The 18,754-nt window shown below is 45.2% G+C and overlaps 1 protein-coding gene across 1 annotated transcript in view; it reads right to left on the bottom strand.

Annotated features, from left to right (window-relative positions):
* Positions 1-18,754, bottom strand: part of SPATS1 (spermatogenesis associated serine rich 1) — a 53,139-nt gene that overhangs the window by 20,024 nt on the left and 14,361 nt on the right. Inside the window, exons 2-3 of the mRNA XM_024766337.1 lie at positions 2,799-2,882; positions 1,685-1,854 (exon numbers count right to left, since the gene is read on the bottom strand). Coding sequence (XP_024622105.1) covers positions 1,685-1,854; positions 2,799-2,882 — 254 coding nt within the window. The remainder of the gene's footprint in view (positions 1-1,684; positions 1,855-2,798; positions 2,883-18,754) is intronic.

The raw sequence follows: 18,754 nt of genomic DNA, 5'->3' as shown, positions 1-18,754 counted from the left end.
AATTGTCATCTCAGTAGATTTACACCATAGCACTGTCTGGTGGGGAGAAAATAATACAGCAAGCCAAGTTAGCTTAATGTGGGTACTCTTTAACCAAACACTCAGTTTCCCATCCCTGCTTATCTGCTCAACAAACAAACTAAAGATCTAGGATGATGGTTTTTAACCCTTTTTTTGGATCACAGACTCCCCCAAGAATTAATGAAAGCAGTGGGCCCTCTCTGCTGGAAAAATGCATATATCCCCACAGTTATGCATTCATCCTTAGCTGGTTCATGGAGCCCCTTTCCTTCCTGAAGCCCGTGGGCTCCATGTGAAGCTGAGCTCAGATGTGGTCTCCTAAGTAGACACACCTACCCAGCAGAAAAAGAAGCCATGGATCTTTGGTTAATGTGGTCTGGAGATCTCAGACGCTGGTGCTCTTCCAGTACCCCTAACTCAGAAACCTGAAGCCCCTCCACCCACCCTTAAAACAGCAGGTCCCTCCTTTATCCCCCTGGTCAACCCGAAAACTGCAGGAAGGTCTGGAGCTTAAAGCTAGAATCCCAGAACCTTTTTCTCCTTGCTGAACTAGCCACGTTGGGCAATGAATGGCTCAAACTCCTACCGCTCTACTGGCGCCCACTTGTAGGTGGGTAGTAAATCATACCTCCATCCTCTCCCAGCACTTACAAATTAAGAGATTACAGACCTGGAATACAGGAGACCAGAGACCAAGCTCAGATCTGATGGGGCAGACACAGAGCATTCTACAATCCCTTTTTGCAGCATGAAGGCCACCCACCTATCTGTACTCACTCAGAGGTTTTCTGAGAGACTGTGGCTGCTCTGCTCCATGGCACTGTTCTCTGAAGGCAGATGCGCTCCCAAACATCCTCCTCAGCCTTAAGAACCAATCATGCCATCCATTATTTAATTTAAACCTTTCCTTAAAGTGTTCATAATTTCCACCTGAGTTGTCCCATCCAATACACAATGCCACAAATCTAATATATGAGCAAAGAAAAAAAAAAAGAAGAAGAAGAAGAAGAAAGGGCCTGGGCTTTGAAGACCGTAAGACTCATGTCAAATCCCAGTTTCACCGTTTATTGACTGAAGCACTGGGCAGGTCAAACCTCTGGCCCCCATTACTCTTTGTAATATACCTCTTGGCTGTTAGGAGATCCGGGGAGGTCATTTATGAAAGCTCTCCTTTGATGCTGCTCTCTGCCTTATCAGATCTTCAGTTAATACAGACAGTATTAATACAAGAAGTTCTTTCTACATGCTCCCAAACTAGCCTCCTTTTAAACTTCAACAATGCCTTCTTGGGCTTCCCTGGCGGCGCAGTGGTTAAGAATCCACCTGCCAATGCAGGGGACATGGGTTCAAGCCCTGGTCCGGGAAGATCCCACATGCCGTGGAGCAACTAAGCCTGTGTGCCACAACTACTGAAGCCCGCGGGCCTAGAGCCTGTGCTCCGCAACAAGAGATACCACCACAATGAGAAGCCCGCGCACTGCAATGAAGAGGAGGCCCCACCCAGCACAACTAGAGAAAGCCCACGCAGCAACGAAGACCCAATGCAGCCAAAAATCAATAAGTAAAATAAATTAATTAATTTTTTAAAAATGCCTTCTCACTCTAGTGTACTTGGATAGAGCAACCAAATCCCACCCAGCCCTCCTGATTTCTTAAACTCAACTGTATCTCCACTCTCCTGTGGTCATGCCAGAGTCTCCTTTCTCTTGAACCTTCTCCAGCTCACTGCTGCAGATCGCTGTGTAGATGGGGGGGAGTTGACAGCCCCGTGGACAGTTTCCAGTGTCCATGGACGGAGCTATGCATGTGTCGGTTTTAAATATTAAAAGCAACCTGGAGACAACGAAAAGACCTTTGTAAGAAAGGCATCAGTCAAAACAAACAGAAACTCCACGGGCCATTGAAAGTCAGGCGGGCAGGGTTGGCCTCTTAATAAGAGCTTCCCTCCCTCAGATTCCCTGATTGGGCGCTTCCCGGTTTGGATGCCCGCCGAGCTCCCCTGGGCTCTCGCCCCGCCCACCGAGATGGGCCTTCCACCCCTTTCCCCAGGGGAGGCCTGGCTCTACGCTCGGAGACCTCCAAGGAGGATGCAGCCGACATCAACGCACCAACCCCAACCGGCAGCCGAACTGTCGAACGCCAGGCCGAGGAACCAAGAGCCAAGGGCAAGAGGGACGCCGCCGCCACCTGCTCCTCCAGCGGCGGCGCGTTCTGGAGTTGCCAGGACACCTGCCCAGCAACGCGAGGCCGCCGCCTCCGGCCAGGCTGGGCTTCCCGGTCCTCCTCCCTCTGTATCCCGGGGCTCTTTGGGCCTCCGCACGTGATGGAGTCATTTGAAGGGGTTAGAACTAGAGTCTCCAGCCTTGGTGGGGCGTCGTGGGCAAGGACCGCTGGAAAAGCGGCTTGGTGTTTCTGGATTTTTTTTCTTTTCTTTTTAAGAGTTGTGGTTCTTCTCCAGGCAATTTTCATTATCGGGACTGTAGCCCCTGGTGGCAGTGAAGGATAAGCCCTCCACAGAGCTTGCAGATGCCCGCTTATAATTGGCTTGGATTAGACAAGATCACCTGCCACTTCAGAGCGCCTTTTCTGGGCCAGGCTCCCTGGTGGATGTTATCTTCCTTAAGCAGCCAGCTGCATTTTTCAAAATAGAAAGCTGAATTTGAGCAAGGGCTTGCTCAAGGTCACCCAGAAAGCTGAGATTCATTTCCAAGTTTTCTTATTCCAAATCTACCACTCTCTCCATCATACCAATTTAAACTTATCTTACTAATACTTACCAGCATGTAATCAATCGTGCAGGGAAAGCTTTTCTCCAAGTCTGGTTTAAGTCCCTCAATTCAAATTCTGGCCTAATTCCTCCCCTGGTGGAGTGAAAAAAAAAAAAAAAATCAGACTGTGTTTTTATTTTTAATAATCTTTTTAGTGACTATAAGAAAATTTTTTTACTGATTATTACAAAAAAGTGGTCATTGTAGAAATCTTGAAAAATATTAAAAAATATTGTTAATACTCATAATCCCACAATCTAGATAAAACACTTTTTTCTGGATATCTATTTCTGTATAAGAAATTGCCCCGAAATTGCTTTAAACAACAACAATCATTATTATCTCCTGATTCTGGGGGTTGGCTAGGCTAAGCTAGGCTATTTCCATTTGGGGTCATGTGGTTGCAGTCAGAAGGTGGCTGGACCTTTCTCACTCATATGTCTGGTGACTTGTGTTGACCATAAACTGGGACCTCAGCTGGGGCTTTAGCCATATCACCTACGCATGGCTTTTCCATGTACTTCTTCACAGCATGGCATCTGGGTCCCAAATAGGAGCATCCCAGGAGAATCAGGCAGAAGCATCCATAGCCATGGATGTAAGGAGAGGGAACTTTGACTACACCTCTCACTGGGAGAATCCAGGTCACATTGTATGAAGAGCCTAGGGGGTGGGGGACCTTGTTGTAACCATCTTAGAAAATACAACTTACCACACCACTACTAATATTTAGGAGTTATTTTCTCCCTGTCCTTTTTTCTATGCACATAAGTGTTTCTGTTTTTGGTTTTGTTTTTGTTGGGGTTTTTTGTTTGCTTGTTTGTTTTTGGCTACGACGCGTGGCTTTTAGGATCTTAATCCCCCAACCTGGGTTGGAACCCGGGCTGGGGCAGTGAAAGCTCAGAGTCCTACTGGACCGCCAGGGAATTCCCAACATATATGTTAACATAAGTGGAATTTAACTACATATACAACTTTCTAGAATGCTTTTTAAAATATCACATTATATCCTGATGATTTCCTCTTGTTAAAGTTTTTTTTAAAACCACATTTTATCTGTTTAATTATCCCATGGTAGAAGAGGTAACATTTCTAATAGAAGTGTTAGCTGGGCAACAGCGTAGTTATTAAAATGCTGTAATGCCAAGAAGGCAGAGTTTTTGTCTGTTTTGTTCCCTGCTACATACCAAGCACCTAGCACAGTGCCTAGCACATATAGACACTCAATAACCATTTGTTTAATGAATGTATAAATGGGTGGATGGATTGTTGATTTAAATGGCCTGAGCTGAGCCCCTCTCCTATTTGCATCCTCCTGAAAAGAAAGAGACCAGGCCTCTAACCTGCATCACCAGGTTTCAAAACATCAAGACCTGTTGGTCCGGGGATTGTGGGGCAGCCGGGTAGATTGCAGGGCCGAAACTCTCTCTCATCCTAAGTGTCCTGCGTACTGCGGGCTCGTAAACCTTCCGTTACTCTGCAGATTTAAAGCCTCCCGGGACACTATGCATTCATCCCTTGGGCAAGTTTTAGATGCTTCCTGCGCCTGGTCGAGGTCTGGCAGGGCACGGGAGTCACCTAAGGGGTTCTCCGGGCGGCAGAGCCCCGGAAGCCTCCCACATGCGCAGCTGGACTGCCCGGGTTCGGCAGCAGAGGTGAGGGTTTGGGGTGCTCGATGCGTCCAGAAGCCTGAGACCTCCTGAAGCTCCCGGAAAGGCCTGCTGGTACAGCCTGGAGGGCGAGCGCCATCCGGCAAGACGGGCTTCTCCAGGGTCTCCCACTGGCGTCTCCTCTTTTGGCTGCGCCCCCCAAACCAAGCAAGACGTGGAGGTCCCCGCGGGACCCGCGTGGATACAGAGGGTTGACGCAGGAAGTGGGGCCGATCCCGGGCCCCCGAAATCAACTTGAACTTCTTTCGGGCTGTAGGGCCCTCCTTGCTGCTCTGCAATCTGGGATACTTCCGTGCCGTGAGCTGGGTCTGAATGAGCCGGGGGAACTTGGGACTCTGCGGCCACCACTAGCACAAGTAGGGTTTACGTGTCTAAGTACGATGTTTTTCTGTTCTTGTTTTTGTTTTGAAATTGCTGTTTTTGAGGGTCACAAGTGGTTGCATATCGGCAGTTTCAGGATCCAACCTAATCGTAAAAGGCAAACGCTTCTAGCAGGTTCCATGGCAAGGTGAGAGCAAGGTGAGCTGGACCTTAGCCCCACCGACCCCTCTGCCCTGCGGAACCCCCCTTCTTGTTTACTGATTGGCGGCTCAGCTCTGAGAAGGGACAGCAGAGTGAGGCAGGTGGTGGAAGCCGGTGGACCCCCGCGGGTGTTGCAGGCACCGAATCGGGAGGGTCCGGACGTTGTCGTTCTTGCTTGGCCTGCTGCGATTCCAGACCCTTTAGAGCACAGAGTGAGGTGGCTGTAAGAACTAGGTGTCCGGGGATTAGAGGAAACCAGGCAGCAGAGGGGGAGTGATATCAAATAAACTCTACTCCTGTTCCTTTCGGGTCTTAGCGGAACAGCGGCGAGAAACTTTGAGCCTAGAAGGATGGCATTGTTTGATAGCCGGCAGTCAGGGACACCGGTAAAAAGCCTCTTGTGTCTGGTAAACCTCAAGAGTTTCAAGCTAAATTGGGGGGGGGTCTTAAACATTACCTCTCCCCCCAGCTGCACTGCAAACAGCTCAAGTATGGGAGCCTCTCTTCCCCAAGGTGAAGAGTCACCACAAACCCTCATTTGACATGCTGTCCCATAAACACACACCAGAGGGCAGTGTAATCCAGGACATGGGAAATAAAATGTGATGGGAGATTCTCTACTGATGCCTTCAGGCGGAGGCATCACAAGCCTCCTACAAAGCGGGCGCTGGGGAAACGGGTGTTGAGTGGATTACTGATACACCACCGTCTTTGAAAACCTTCCGTGGTAGGCAGAGGGGGCCTGGCAAAGATGGACGAGAGGGAGCATTAGTACCTCAGAACCTGTTACCACCACCAGCTCCCAAATGCTCAAAGGGCCGCACCACCAGTTCAGGTCAGGAAACAGTTACCAAGCACCTCCTATGTGCCAGGCACTGTGCTAAGGGCAGGGATTCAAAGGTGAGGAAAACCCAGTCCCTTCCGCAGTTGAGCGCCTATGATGTGCTAATCTCTTTACATTCATTATCCCATTTAACTCTTACAATGGTAAAGTGTTGTAAGAATCATCCCCATTTTACAGATGATGAAAAACAGACTCAGAGGGGTAAAGTACTAGTCCCATTAGTAACTGGCAAAGATGGAGTTTAAACCAGCTCTCTCTAGATTCAGAGGCAGAGCCCTCACTACTGTGAGCATTCTTTTTTTTTTTTGCAGTACGCGGGCCTCTCGTTGCTGTGGCCTCTCCCGTTGCGGAGCGCAGGCTCCGGACGCGCAGGCTCAGCGGCCATGGCTCACAGGCCCAGCCGCTATGCGGCACGTGGGATCGGGAAGAACCGGGGCACGAACCCGTGTCCCCTGCCTCGGCAGGCGGACTCTCAACCACTGCGCCACCAGGGAAGCCCTGTGAGCATTCTTAGTATGTGCTCTTATAAGGTTATTGAGAGGATTAATGAATAAACACAACGTAAAGCGCTTAGCATGACACGCACACGTTAAGAAGCCAGTAAGTATGCACTTTTGTTAAGAGCATTTCCTTCTATAACTGATTTCTCTAACTATGAAGTACCAGCTCAAATCTGATGCAAGAGGAGCTGAACAGCATCCGGCCTGTTCTGTTGGGGAAGGGGTGAGGAGAGAAAACAGTAGATGCAATTTTCACTTCTGCAAGTTGTTTTAGAGCCAGAGGCCTTTGGGAAGGGGTCAGGTCATCCCCCCTACCCTGCTCACACTGCACTCTGTGAGGAGGGCTGCTAAACCCCCTCATGTCCCACTCCCACTCAGGTGTTGAACCAGGACCAGGGACAAAGAGCCTTCTGAAGCACCAGCTTTAGGAAGCAAATGGGGAAGACTTCCTCCTGGGGTGGATGGGCTCCGCCACACAAACTCAAAGAAAAATGTAAAAACGTCTGGGTTAGGGAAGCCAGGCAAATCTAGGAAATTCTCCCCAGGAAAAGGAGGGTGCAAGCCAGAAATGGAGCAAATGTACACAGTAAACTCGGAAAATAAATTCGAGTTAGTGTTCAGAGGGACTTCCCTGGTGGTCCAGTGGTAAAGAATCCACCTTCCAAGGCAGGGGACGCAGGTTCGATCGATCCCTGGTTGGGGAACTACGATCCCACGTGCTGCGGGGCAACTAAGCCCGCGTACCACAACTACTGAGCTTGCACACCTCAACGAGACAGCCCGCGTGCCGCAAACTACAGAGCCCACGTGCCACAAGTAGAGAGAGAAAACCTGCACGCCACAACTAGAGAGAAGCCCGCGCGCGCCAACAAAGAGACCGCGTGCTGCAACTAAGACCCGACACAGCCAAAAACAAAATAAAGATGAAAATAAAGAAAATAAATATTTTTTAAAAAGAATTTAGAAGAGAAAAATCTTAAAAAAAAAAAAAAAAGTTAGTGCCAGAGACCAGTGTGAGGAAAAATACCCCAGCTGATGTTGTGATAAAGGTCATGTGATCCATTTTATAAAACATTAGGTGTGACAGAGAGGTCACCTAGCTCATGGTGGAAAAGCCAACTAGAAAATGGTACGGCCACAGCCCAAGCTGGTGGTGAGATGGGGTGTCCTGCTCAGCTTTGCCCTCTTCCCCTTCAGGTCCACCTCCATGCTTTTTTTCCCTACAAGAGTAAGAATAAACAGACTTCCCCGAGAAAAAGAGAAAAAATGAAAACAAAAGCTGGGAGATGGGCTGACGTGGTATGAGGACCAAGGTAACCAAAGGTGGGAGGGTTGCTTTCTGCTTAGAGGATTGCCAGGGAGAGTCCAGGGCTTGGTCAGGTATCATAGTCCATTTGGTGGGACTCCTACCTTTACTAAATATCTGGGCTCAAGGAAAATAACATATGTCCATTTCTTACTCAACACCAGATATCCGTTCTCCTTTCAAAATGGCAGTACGGTTACTGGTATTGATTTATGGAGGGCTTACCCTGCGCCAGGCATTGTGTCAGATTTTCACTCTCGCTTACTCACATGACAGTCCTGTGGGATGGGTAATATTCTTCTTTCCATTACCTCCAAATCTCAGCCCAGAGAAGTTAATTAACTTCCTCAAGGTCAAAAGACCTTACAGAACCCAGCTCACACCAGGCATCTGCGTTTTGGAGGGCTGGTTCCCTGTGTTAATAACTGGTTAGAGTTAGGGAACATCCCAGCTAATGGAGCCAAGACACACTCAGCAGAGTTCTGTCCTTAGAGCACTCATTTTTTTCTTATTCTTTTTTTTTTTTTTTGCTGGTTTTACTTTTTATACAATTTTTAAAGGTTACACTCCATTTACAGTTATTACAAAATATTGGTTATATTCCCCGTGTTGTATATTATGTCCTTGTAGCCTATCTACACCCAATAGTTTGTACCTCTCACTCCCCATCCCTGTATTGCCCCCGCACACTGAAAACCACTAGTTTGTTCTCTGTATCTGTGAGTCTGCTTTTTTGTTGTATTCACTATTGTCATATTTTTTAGATTCTTTTATTGCTCCATTGACACAATGTGACCATAAGCCCAGGTAGACCCCAAAACTGGACATCTAGACCCTGTTAGGAATCAAACTTATACTCCCTGGAAACCTCTCAGACATTGGCAACACTGAACAAAGACAGCAGAAAGGCCCAGCGCTCACCAGAGGCATAGGGTGTGTGTGTGTGTGTGAGCGCACGTGCACGCACTGCTCCTTTCCCACCACCCGTCTGAGGGAGCTGCAGCTGCAGTATTCCTTTCCTCTCATCCACCTCATTCTTCTTCTTGGAGGCCTTTCCCCACTTGCTCTATCCTCAGATCCCACCACCACTTCCTTCCTTACTCATACGTCAGCCACCTACTTCACTTACCCTTTTTCTCTCTGCTTCTGATTTTGGTCTTTGTATGAGTCAGCTATTGCCCCAATAATGCTCCGTAACAAACTTCCCCCAAACTCAGTGACCTACAACAAGCATACATTCTTATCACCCATGGATCTAGAAGTCAGCTAAGATCAATCTACTTCAGGTTCAGGTCAGCCTGGCTCCAGGGTGTCCCTTAGATTCAGCTTCACTCCACAAGGATTTGTCTCATTCTCCTGAAATCAGCAGGAGGCATCCTGCTGAACATCCCCAAGGCATGTTCTTCTCATGTCAAATGGCATAAGCACAAGAGGGGTTGAGTGAATTGGCACACCATCCCTTCCACCCATATTCTGTTGGCCAAAGCAAATTATAATACATGAGAAAACTCAAAACCATTGAAGTGGGGACATGTACTCCATCCACACCAGCGGGGGATAATACAAAGTCCCATGGTACAGGGTGTGGATGTGTAATTCAAGCACAGGGAGGGTCTGATGAATTGAGAATGGTCATTTCATCCAGTGAATTTCACGTCCATCCTCGAGAGTTCCACCAAAACAGCCATGGGGTTAGGAGGCTGCTGGTCCTTGTTACCGCACAAGTGAAGGGAAAAACATCTTCCTCTCCAGTCATCTCCAACGCCTATAACAAACTGTGGTCCACTTTTCTGACACCTGTATCGCTCACTGGTTCACTCTATGGGGCTTTGGAAAGAGCAAGGCCTTGGCTGCAGGACTGCCCACTTCCTCCAAAGCAACATGCTCGTGATGTTCGTGCTCTGAAGTAAGGAATGGACATGTCCTCTCATCACACTTCCATCTTTTCAAATTCCTATCCTGCTTTTTTGTTTTCCAGAAATGTTCTAAACCAGATGTGCCTTTCTCCCGGATGCAACAGGCCTTGAAGAGTTCCAGATGTTCCTTCCTCAGCTAAACAGGATTCGGATTTAGGGAAGGGGTCAGGGCAGGAAAGAGGTAGAGCTGCATACTTAACACATTTTTCTTTTAAACAGACACTCTTGGATACAAAGCCCTCAGATTCAGAACGCAAGTCTTTCAGAGCAGAGGAAGAAACATTCAGAAATCATCATTATTGGAAGGCAGCATCCTTCAAACGTGACTTAGATTTATTCTAAAAGATGGCGTTCGTATCACCGACGAGCACGTAACGAAATCCACTTATTACTGAGGCGGGCAAGGGAAATTAACTGTGAAGTTGGCAGCTCCTATTACACGGAGGCCGTGATCTGACACTGAGACATCAGCTGCATAGCAGTTTCTCATGGTGACGACAGAAAATCAGAGAAAAATCCATGAGAACAGTCTTCGAGGCACCATTGCTGGCTGGGGACTGTCATCACACAGGTGGACATTAATAAACTTACACCAAATGAAAAGAAATGGGAGACAGATGGTGTCTGGTCTCAAGGCCACAGCCAGTCCACTTCATATTGAAAGTCCACGGACATATAGGAGGTCCCTGGAATGGTCAAGTTTATAGAGAAAGAAAGTAGAATGGTGGTAATGGGGGCTGGGGGTCAGGGGATGGGGTGCTGTTCTTTAATGGGTATAGAGTTTCAGCATGGGATGGTGACAAAGTTCTGGAGACAGATGGTGGTGATGGTTGCACAACAATGTAACTGTACTTGAGAATGGTTAAAATGGTAGATGTTATGTAATGTATATTTTACAATAAAAATAAATGTTTTTAAAGTCCATGACCACTGGAAAATCCATCTAGCAGTTCACCTAAGTGCACCTTTCTGCACCTATGTTATACTTCAGTGACTTTTAAATTTTTTTTAATTTTTTACACAATTTTTAAAGATTACTTTATAGTTACTACAAAATACTGGCTATATTCTCTGTGCTGTATAGTGCATCCTTGAGCCTATCTTATACCCAAGAGTTTGTACCTTCCACTGCCCCACCCCTATATTGCCTCCCCACCTCCCCACTGCTAACCACTAGTTTATGGTCTGTATCGTCAATGACCTTTATATATATGTATATATGTGTTTGTGCGTGTGTGTGTGTGTATATGTCTATATATATTATATATATATGTATTTTTTGTTATTGGTTTGTTTGTTTTTAAATTTTGGCCACACCGCCTGGCTTGTGGGATCTTAGTTCCCTGACCACGGCAGTGAAAACGCCAAGTCCTAACCACCGGACCACCAGGGAATTCCCTCCCATGACTGTTTTAAACAGCAGAGCGATACGAGAATGAGAGAGAGAAATAAGTGCAGTGAAGACAATGAAATCAGGTAAAACAACAGAGAATGAAGCAGAGAGAGGCAGGGCTCAGGACACAGGGCTTGCTAAGGCTATACAATGGATTTCATTCTCTCTCCTAAGAACATCAGGAAGCAATTTTTTTTTTTTTTCTGGGAGAAATTAGATTGAAATTCAAGTACTTAGTGCAGCATGCCAAACAGTTACCGCTCCGTATATTTATCTATTATATCAAAGAGGACAATATTAACTCATCCAGGATAAATCAAAGCCTTCTCATTTATAATTGAAATTCCATTTCAGCAAAATTCAAGGGCTTTTTGCTTAGGTATTTTATTTATTCCATTTTTAGTAGCTTTTTAAAAAATCTGGTCTTGTTTGTTTTTTGCGGGGGACGGTTTGGCCACGCCACTTGGCTTGCAGGATCCTAGTTCCCCGACCAGGGATCAAATCCAGGCCCTTGGCAGTGAAAGTGCTGAGTCCTAACCACTGGTCTGCCAGGGAGGGAATTCCCTAAAAAATCTGGTCACAAAGTTTTGCATGAAAAACAAATGAGATCAATCTTTGTTAAAAGTTAAATTAAAATACTGACATATATATATGTGTCTACAGATGTGTGTATATACATTTATACATGTCTATGTATGTATATGTACGTGTGTGTGTGAAAGAAAACAATTTTCCTTAAAATAAAATTATAGGCAATTTTTTTTCATTTCATGAGCGTAAACTGCTGGATTTTGGCTTTGACTTAGGGCTCAGCTAAAATCAGGCCCAGGTCTTAACTTTGGGGACTGGAAAGGTCAGCAAAAAGTTTGGAGTGAGACCCCAAGGAAGCCAACCTTGAACCACCATTCAGGGAAAGACAGTTCTCATGACCGCCCTACTCCGAGTTTCCTTGCTTCTCCTCTGTGTTCTGCAACTCACCCCTCTGCCCTAACTATCATAATCTAGACTCTTTTCCGGAGTTAATACTGTCTGGGGAAAAGAAAACATCAAGTGTCTCTCAGGCATCAATATTTCTGCAAGACTGCTCTGAAGTCATTAATTACTGACTTTCAGTCTGCCAAGTGCCTTCCAATACCTTTAATTTATCATCCCCAAAGTCCCCTGCTCGGGGAGGGGTAATATCATCACCCACAGAACTGACAGCCAGACTGAGATAATTGGTCCATCGTCTATCAGCCTATCAGCCTGTCATTGAGGACAAGAAGGAGAGAGAGAGAGAGAGAGAGAGAGAAAGAGAACGAGCGCTGACCATGCTTCCGTGGACACTGTTTTAATTCCTCAGGCTCCTGGCTGCTCCTTCCACTTTTACCACTATTTAAAGATGAAAGAAAAGATACTCGGCTGAAGACCCTTCTGATTCCTGGAAGGTATATCCTAGGGAGTATCTTTTAACCCGCATCCCAAGAGGGCACCATAACACCCTAAAGTTTGCTAGAATCTGGGAGGGATAAATTAGGAATTTGGGATTAACAGATACACACTACTATATATAAAATAAACAAGGACCTACCGTATAGCACAGGGAACTATATTCAATATCTTGTGATAACCTATAATGGAAAAGAATCTGAAAAAGGATAGATATATGTACATATATAACTGAATCACTCTTGCACACCTGAAACACTGTAAATCAACTATACTTTAATAAATAATAATAAAGTAGAATTTAAAAGTTTGCTGGAATCTGTCCCATGGATGAGGGGAGCTTGGAAGAAGGAAAGAAGAAAGGGGGAAACTCAAGGTGTCAGTTTCATGGGTCACATTTCTCAAGGCCTCTGGATGAGCTTTTCCGCCCTAACTTCCATAAAACACAAGTACTTGTCTCTTTAAGGAAAACCTAACCCTGCCAAGAGGTGGAACAGCGGCCAGCAAAGCTTCCGAATAAGAGTCTTCTTTGATGTCCCAACTCAGGACGGGGTGTGTGCCCACCAGCGTTGATCGCTTTTTATATCCATGTGCTCATCTGTCTGTGTTCCTGCACCCCCCAACCCCCAACCCTGACTGTCAGCTCCCTGAAGACAAGGACTCTATTGGCCTTGCCTGGCACGAAGTAGCTGTTCCATAAATATCTGTGGAACTGAACTGAATTTACATATTCTGCTTATCACATCAACCAAGTAGAGTATGCTCTTTTTTTGCCAGCATTTCGAAAGTTTCTGGGGATGTTTCCAAATAATTAAAGTTGCTCCCATTAGGCCTCAAAACTTGTTATCGTAACACTTTCTAAAATGCTTTGAATATTTCCTTGATTGTTAACAAAATACAGCAAACGTTAACGTAACCTTTCCCTGATGCCCTGGGTGTATCCATCGGCTTGTGAGTTTGGCTGCTCTAAGAGAGATTTAAAACAGCTTCAACAAGAGAGCTAGTTTCTCTCGCATGTAACAATGCAGCAATGAACAGTCCAGGGTACCCGCGGTGACTCCACAGAGTTGGAGACCCAAGCTCTTTACATCTTTTGCTATAATCCCTGGGTGTTTCCCTGTCCCCTGAGACCGCATCCCAGCCCACGGAGAGGAAAGGCAGAAGTGCAGAGCTTCTATGACCTGGTACATCTCACTTCTGCTCCTGGCCCAAGGGCTACACGGCCACACCTAGCAGTATAAGACCCAGCAGCATGGTCCATGGAAAAGCTGAGGGTTCTATTACTAAGACAGAGAAGGGGAAGTTGAATAGCAGGGACAGCTTAGAGTGTCTGCCACAGTCATCTTTATAAATTGAATCATGCTACTCTATTGTGTCTGGTGGTTCCTGCAAGGACAGCTGAAATGTGCAGGACTGACTGCTAGTAAGGACCAGACCGCTTGAGGTTACTGGTTCTCTGTTCCTCAGTCACCACCAGCCCACGAGTCTGCCTCCTGAGGTTATGCATGTGCTTGCTTCTAGTGGCCCCACTCCCTAGTCTGCAGAGAATTAGAAAACCAAATCCAAATATCAGAGCTTTGTAGAATTATATGTGCTAAACACACACACACACTCAGATGGGAGGTGAGTAGAGGTGGTTAATAAGCTAGGCCCTGGAGCCTGGTTGCGTGGGTTCAAATTCCTGCTCTACCACTCACTGTCTGTGTGACCTTAACCAAGTCACTTAACCTCTCTCAGTTTCTTCATCTGTAAAATGGGAATACTAATAGTTACTTATTTCGCTGGGTTGTTATGAGGATTAAATAAGTTACTACACAGAAAGCATGTTACCTGGCATACAGTAAATGCCCAGTAAGGGAGAGCTACCATTGTTAATATAAAATAAGTTACTGATTCCACAGACCAAGGGAGTGTGGCAAAGACCCTCCTTTGAATTGAGCCTTTTGAGCTTTATGGCAGCACCTTCACTGCTCAGAGGCTCTCTTCCCTCACTCTCAGGCTCCGGCCTGTGTCCCAGATGGCTAAAGCCGCTGGAAGCCAGAGGACCAGAGAAATGGAGTGTCAGTGTGAATTGGAATCAGCTTGAATTTTGATATGTTTTATCTCACTCACATCCTGCATACATTTTTAATGGCATCTCAAAGACGAGGGCAGTAAGCTGACAGCAAGTGCAAATTGCATTAATGTTGGGATTCCTAATTCTGTGTTTACTTTTCCACTCTCCAGACATCCTTACAGACAGACAGTGGCCCCATTTCAGGAAGGGATAATGGTAATCTGTGTTAATTTATTAAATACTTATTGCGGAAAGGGCTTCTCATATGTCTCTAGACCAAAGCCAGAGTGACTATCTCCATCCCTAAAAGCCCAAACGACAAGAAAGAAGGAAGCCGCAGGGAATTCTGATGCTCTCGCGAGTGAGCTGATTTGATTCCCAGGAGGCACAGCCATCAGACGATGCCGGCCTTTGCAGCATGTGTTCTAGAAGCCAACACACTTCTGCATCTCCAAATCGCACATATAGGCAGGGGTCTGCCCATATACCTTTGCGAAAGGGTAAGGGGGTGATGACAAACTTACCTGTAGAATACACGCACAAAATACAAAACAAAGCAAAGAGGGGAGTTTCCTGGTGATCTAGTGTCTAGGACTCAGTGCTTTCACTGCCAAGGCCTCTGTTCAATCCCTGGTCGGGGAACTGAGATGCTGCAAGCCATGTGGCGTGGCCAAAATAAAAGAATAAAAATAAATAAAAAAGCAAAGAGAAGTAAAACCAATATCAAAATAATGCACCTTGATGGCAGAGCCATATGCACAATACTTCGTAAGACACAGAGTCCCTGATGCTCACGGTGTAGCTCACGGTGTAGCTCACGGTGTAGCGCTGGCCTTTGTAACTGAAATTCTGATTCATCAGGGAATGCCAAAGCCTTAACATTTCCCATTTTGATGTGTTCCAAGGCACTGGAGAGCATTGTCTCATGTTATCCTATATCCTCTCTTTTTACATTTTATTTACTCATTTTTCAATAGGAAATGCATTTATATAGCTTGCAAAATCAAAAACTCTAAAAAAGTATACAAGGAAAGCCTCCCTCCCACTGCATCCCTGGTTGGGACAGACCCCACCTCCATCCACTCCTGGCAGAAACCACTGTTCTTCCTTACGTATATCCCTTCCAGAGCACTACAAGCAAATATGGATGTGTGGGTTTTTTCCATCCTTTGTACACAGCAGTAGCATACAATCACACTATTCTTTTCACTTTTGGAGATGTTTTCATAGCATTACATACAGAATTTCTTTAGTCCAGACACTCTCAAGGAAGGAAAAAACACTCCACAGGAACCACTGCCCTTGGTCAACTCTGATAGGAGAATGGATTCTTTCTCTTTTTAATTGAAGTATAATTGACTTACAATATTGTGTTAGTTTCAGGTATACAGCAAAGTGCTTCAGTTATACATATATTTTTTCAGATTATTTTCCATTATAGATTATTATAAGATATTGAATAGAGTTCCCTGTGCTATACAGTAAATCCTTGTTGCTTTAGATATTTTAGGTATAAGTTTGTTAATCCCATACTCCTAATTTATCCCTCCCCCCCTTTACCCTTTGGTAACCATAAGTTTGTTTTCTATATCTGTGAATCTGTTTCTGTTTTTTTTGTTTGTTTGTTTCTGTTTTGTATATAGACTAATTTGTATTATTTTTTGGATTCCACATATAAGTGGTATCATATAATACTTGTCTTTCTCTATCTGACTTACTTCACCAAGTATATTCTCTAGGTCCACCCATGTTGCTGCAAATGGCAATGTTTCATTCTTTTTTATGGCTGAGTAATAAATATTCCATTGTCTACATACCACATCTTCTAAAAGACAAAAACTCTAATTCAAAAAGATACATGCACCCCAATGTTCATAGCAGCAGTATTTACAATAGCCAAGACATGGAAGCAACCCAAGTGCCCATCAACAGATGACTGGCTTGAGAATGGATTCTTAATTGTGCAGCCCCTGGGAAAGCTACCCAGACACTTCCCCCAGGGAGCACTGTTGGCTAGTCAAGCGCACTGCCGAGCCACAGGGCTGGGCTCCTTGACACACTCTCCATATGTCTTACCTGCCCTTCCCTCCCCTCACAGCACCAAATCATCTCAGGCCCATGACACAACCCTATCACTCACAACCACGCTTAAATGAAACTACTTAATCTTCAGCCTTTTTACAATACACATGCTCTTCTTCTGAAATTAGAAAAATGTTAATAAATACTACTTTTAAAAAAAAATCAGTATCTAAATGATGGTGCTCTGTTATACATGGCCTGCAAGTTTTGAGTCCTCTTCCCCACTGTCTAAAATGAATACCTCTCAATTCATCCTATTTCTGATGCATTTCACAGCCAGTTGCAAATATCAGAACGCTTTAGCCCTAACCAGTTCAGCATGCGTATCATCAACTAGATTCAATATTGCTTTAGTTTTTTTAAAATTATACACCATAAAATGTTTTTAATTGAAGTATAGTTGATTTACAATGTTGTGTTAATTTCTGCTATACAGCAAGGTGATTCAATTATACATATATATACGCTTTTTCATATTCTTTTCCATTATGGTTTATTACAGGATACTGAATATAGTTCCCTGTGCTATACAATAGGACCTTGTTGTTTATCCATTCTACGTATACTAGTTTGCATCTGCTAATCCCAAACTCCCAATCTATCCCTCCCCCACTCCTCTCCCCCTTGGCAACCACAAGTCTGTTTTCTACGTCTGTGAGTCTGTTTCCGTTCACCATGAAATGTTTTGACATGAGTTTTGACAAACACCTACAATACCTCGGTTAGCCAAGGTAGTGATGTTGTACACTTTTCTACCTGCCAATCAGGTAAAGAATGCTCTGCTAGGGGCTGCAGCTGAGATGATGAGAGAAGATCCCATCAGATTCAACATTAGTGGTAAGTAGAGTCTTGCTTTAGCTGAAACCAAAAATGCACTTGTAGGAACAGAGTGCACAGAAAAATGCCACTCTCCAAGGTATCAAAAATGGTTCCAGGACTTCCCTGGTGGCACAGTGGTTAAGAATCTGCCTGCCAATGCAGGAGACACTGGTTCGAGCCCTGGTCCGGGAAGATCCCACATGCCGCAGAGCAACTAAGCCCGTGCACCACAACTACTGAGCCTGCGCTCTAGAGCCCGTGAGTCACAACTGTTGAGCCCACGTGCCACAACTCCTGAAACCCATATGCCTGCAAGAAGAGAAGCCACCGCAATGAGAAGCACGCGCACCGCAACAAAGAGTAGCCCCCGCTTGACGCAACTAGAGAAAAGCCTGCGCGCAGCAACAAAGACCCAATGCAGCCAAATCAATAAATATATTTATTTTAAAAATTAAAAAATAAAATGAAGGGGAAGGAGGAGGAATCATTCTTTAAAAAGAAAACGGTTCCATGTATCAGCTGGGAAGGGTAAGTGAGAGGCATGAAAAACTCATAGGATTAAAATCCAAACAGAACCCATAGAGATCAGAAACCCTGAAAAGGGTCTGACTTAAATAGTCTGGGGTACTTAACAGGTTATTTATCTCTACCATCACCTTTTCTACTTTCTTAGCACCTCCTGCCCCCCAACCACAGGTTATTTTATGTACCTCTGACTATTGCTACAGGTGGCATGCAAAGGTGTGGTTAAGAAGTCATGGAAAGACTTCCCTGGTGGCGCAGTGGTTAAGAATCCGCCTGCCAATGCAGGGGACACGGGTTCGAGCCCTGGTCTGGGAAGATCCCACATGCCACGGAGCAACTAAGCCTGTGCACCACAACTACTGAGCCCATGTGCCACAACTACTGAAGCCCGCATGCCTAGAGCCTGTGCTCCGCAACAAGAAAAGCCATCACAATGAGAAGCCTGCGCACCGCAACGAAGAGTAGTCCCAGCTCGCTGCAACTAGAGAAAGCCTGCACGCAGCAACAAAGACCCAACGCAGCCAAAAATAAATAAATAAATAAATATAAATTTTTTAAAAAGTCATGGAAAATAGTCATGGGATAATTGACTTGAGATGTCACAACCTAATCCATTGTGTCATATGAAGAAAAGATCTGTTAACAGAAGATGCATGACGTCTAGAAGCATAAGGTCTAGAAAGGAGAAGACCAAGGGTCAAGAACACAAGAGTTGGGACCTCCCTGGTGGTCCAGTGGTTAAAACTTCACCTTCCAATGCAGAGAGTGTGGGTTTGACCTCTGGTCAGGGAGCTAAGATCCCACATGCCTCGCAGCCAAAAAACCAAAAACATAAAAAAGATGCAGTATTGTAACAAATTCAATAAAGACTTTAAATATGGTCCACATTAAAAAAAAAAAAAAA

The sequence above is a fragment of the Neophocaena asiaeorientalis genome, unplaced genomic scaffold (genome assembly GCF_003031525.2).
Source record: "Neophocaena asiaeorientalis asiaeorientalis breed wild unplaced genomic scaffold, Neophocaena_asiaeorientalis_V1.1 scaffold46, whole genome shotgun sequence".
Taxonomy (NCBI): Eukaryota; Metazoa; Chordata; class Mammalia; order Artiodactyla; family Phocoenidae; genus Neophocaena; species Neophocaena asiaeorientalis.
This window is presented reverse-complemented; position numbering and strand designations above follow the sequence as displayed.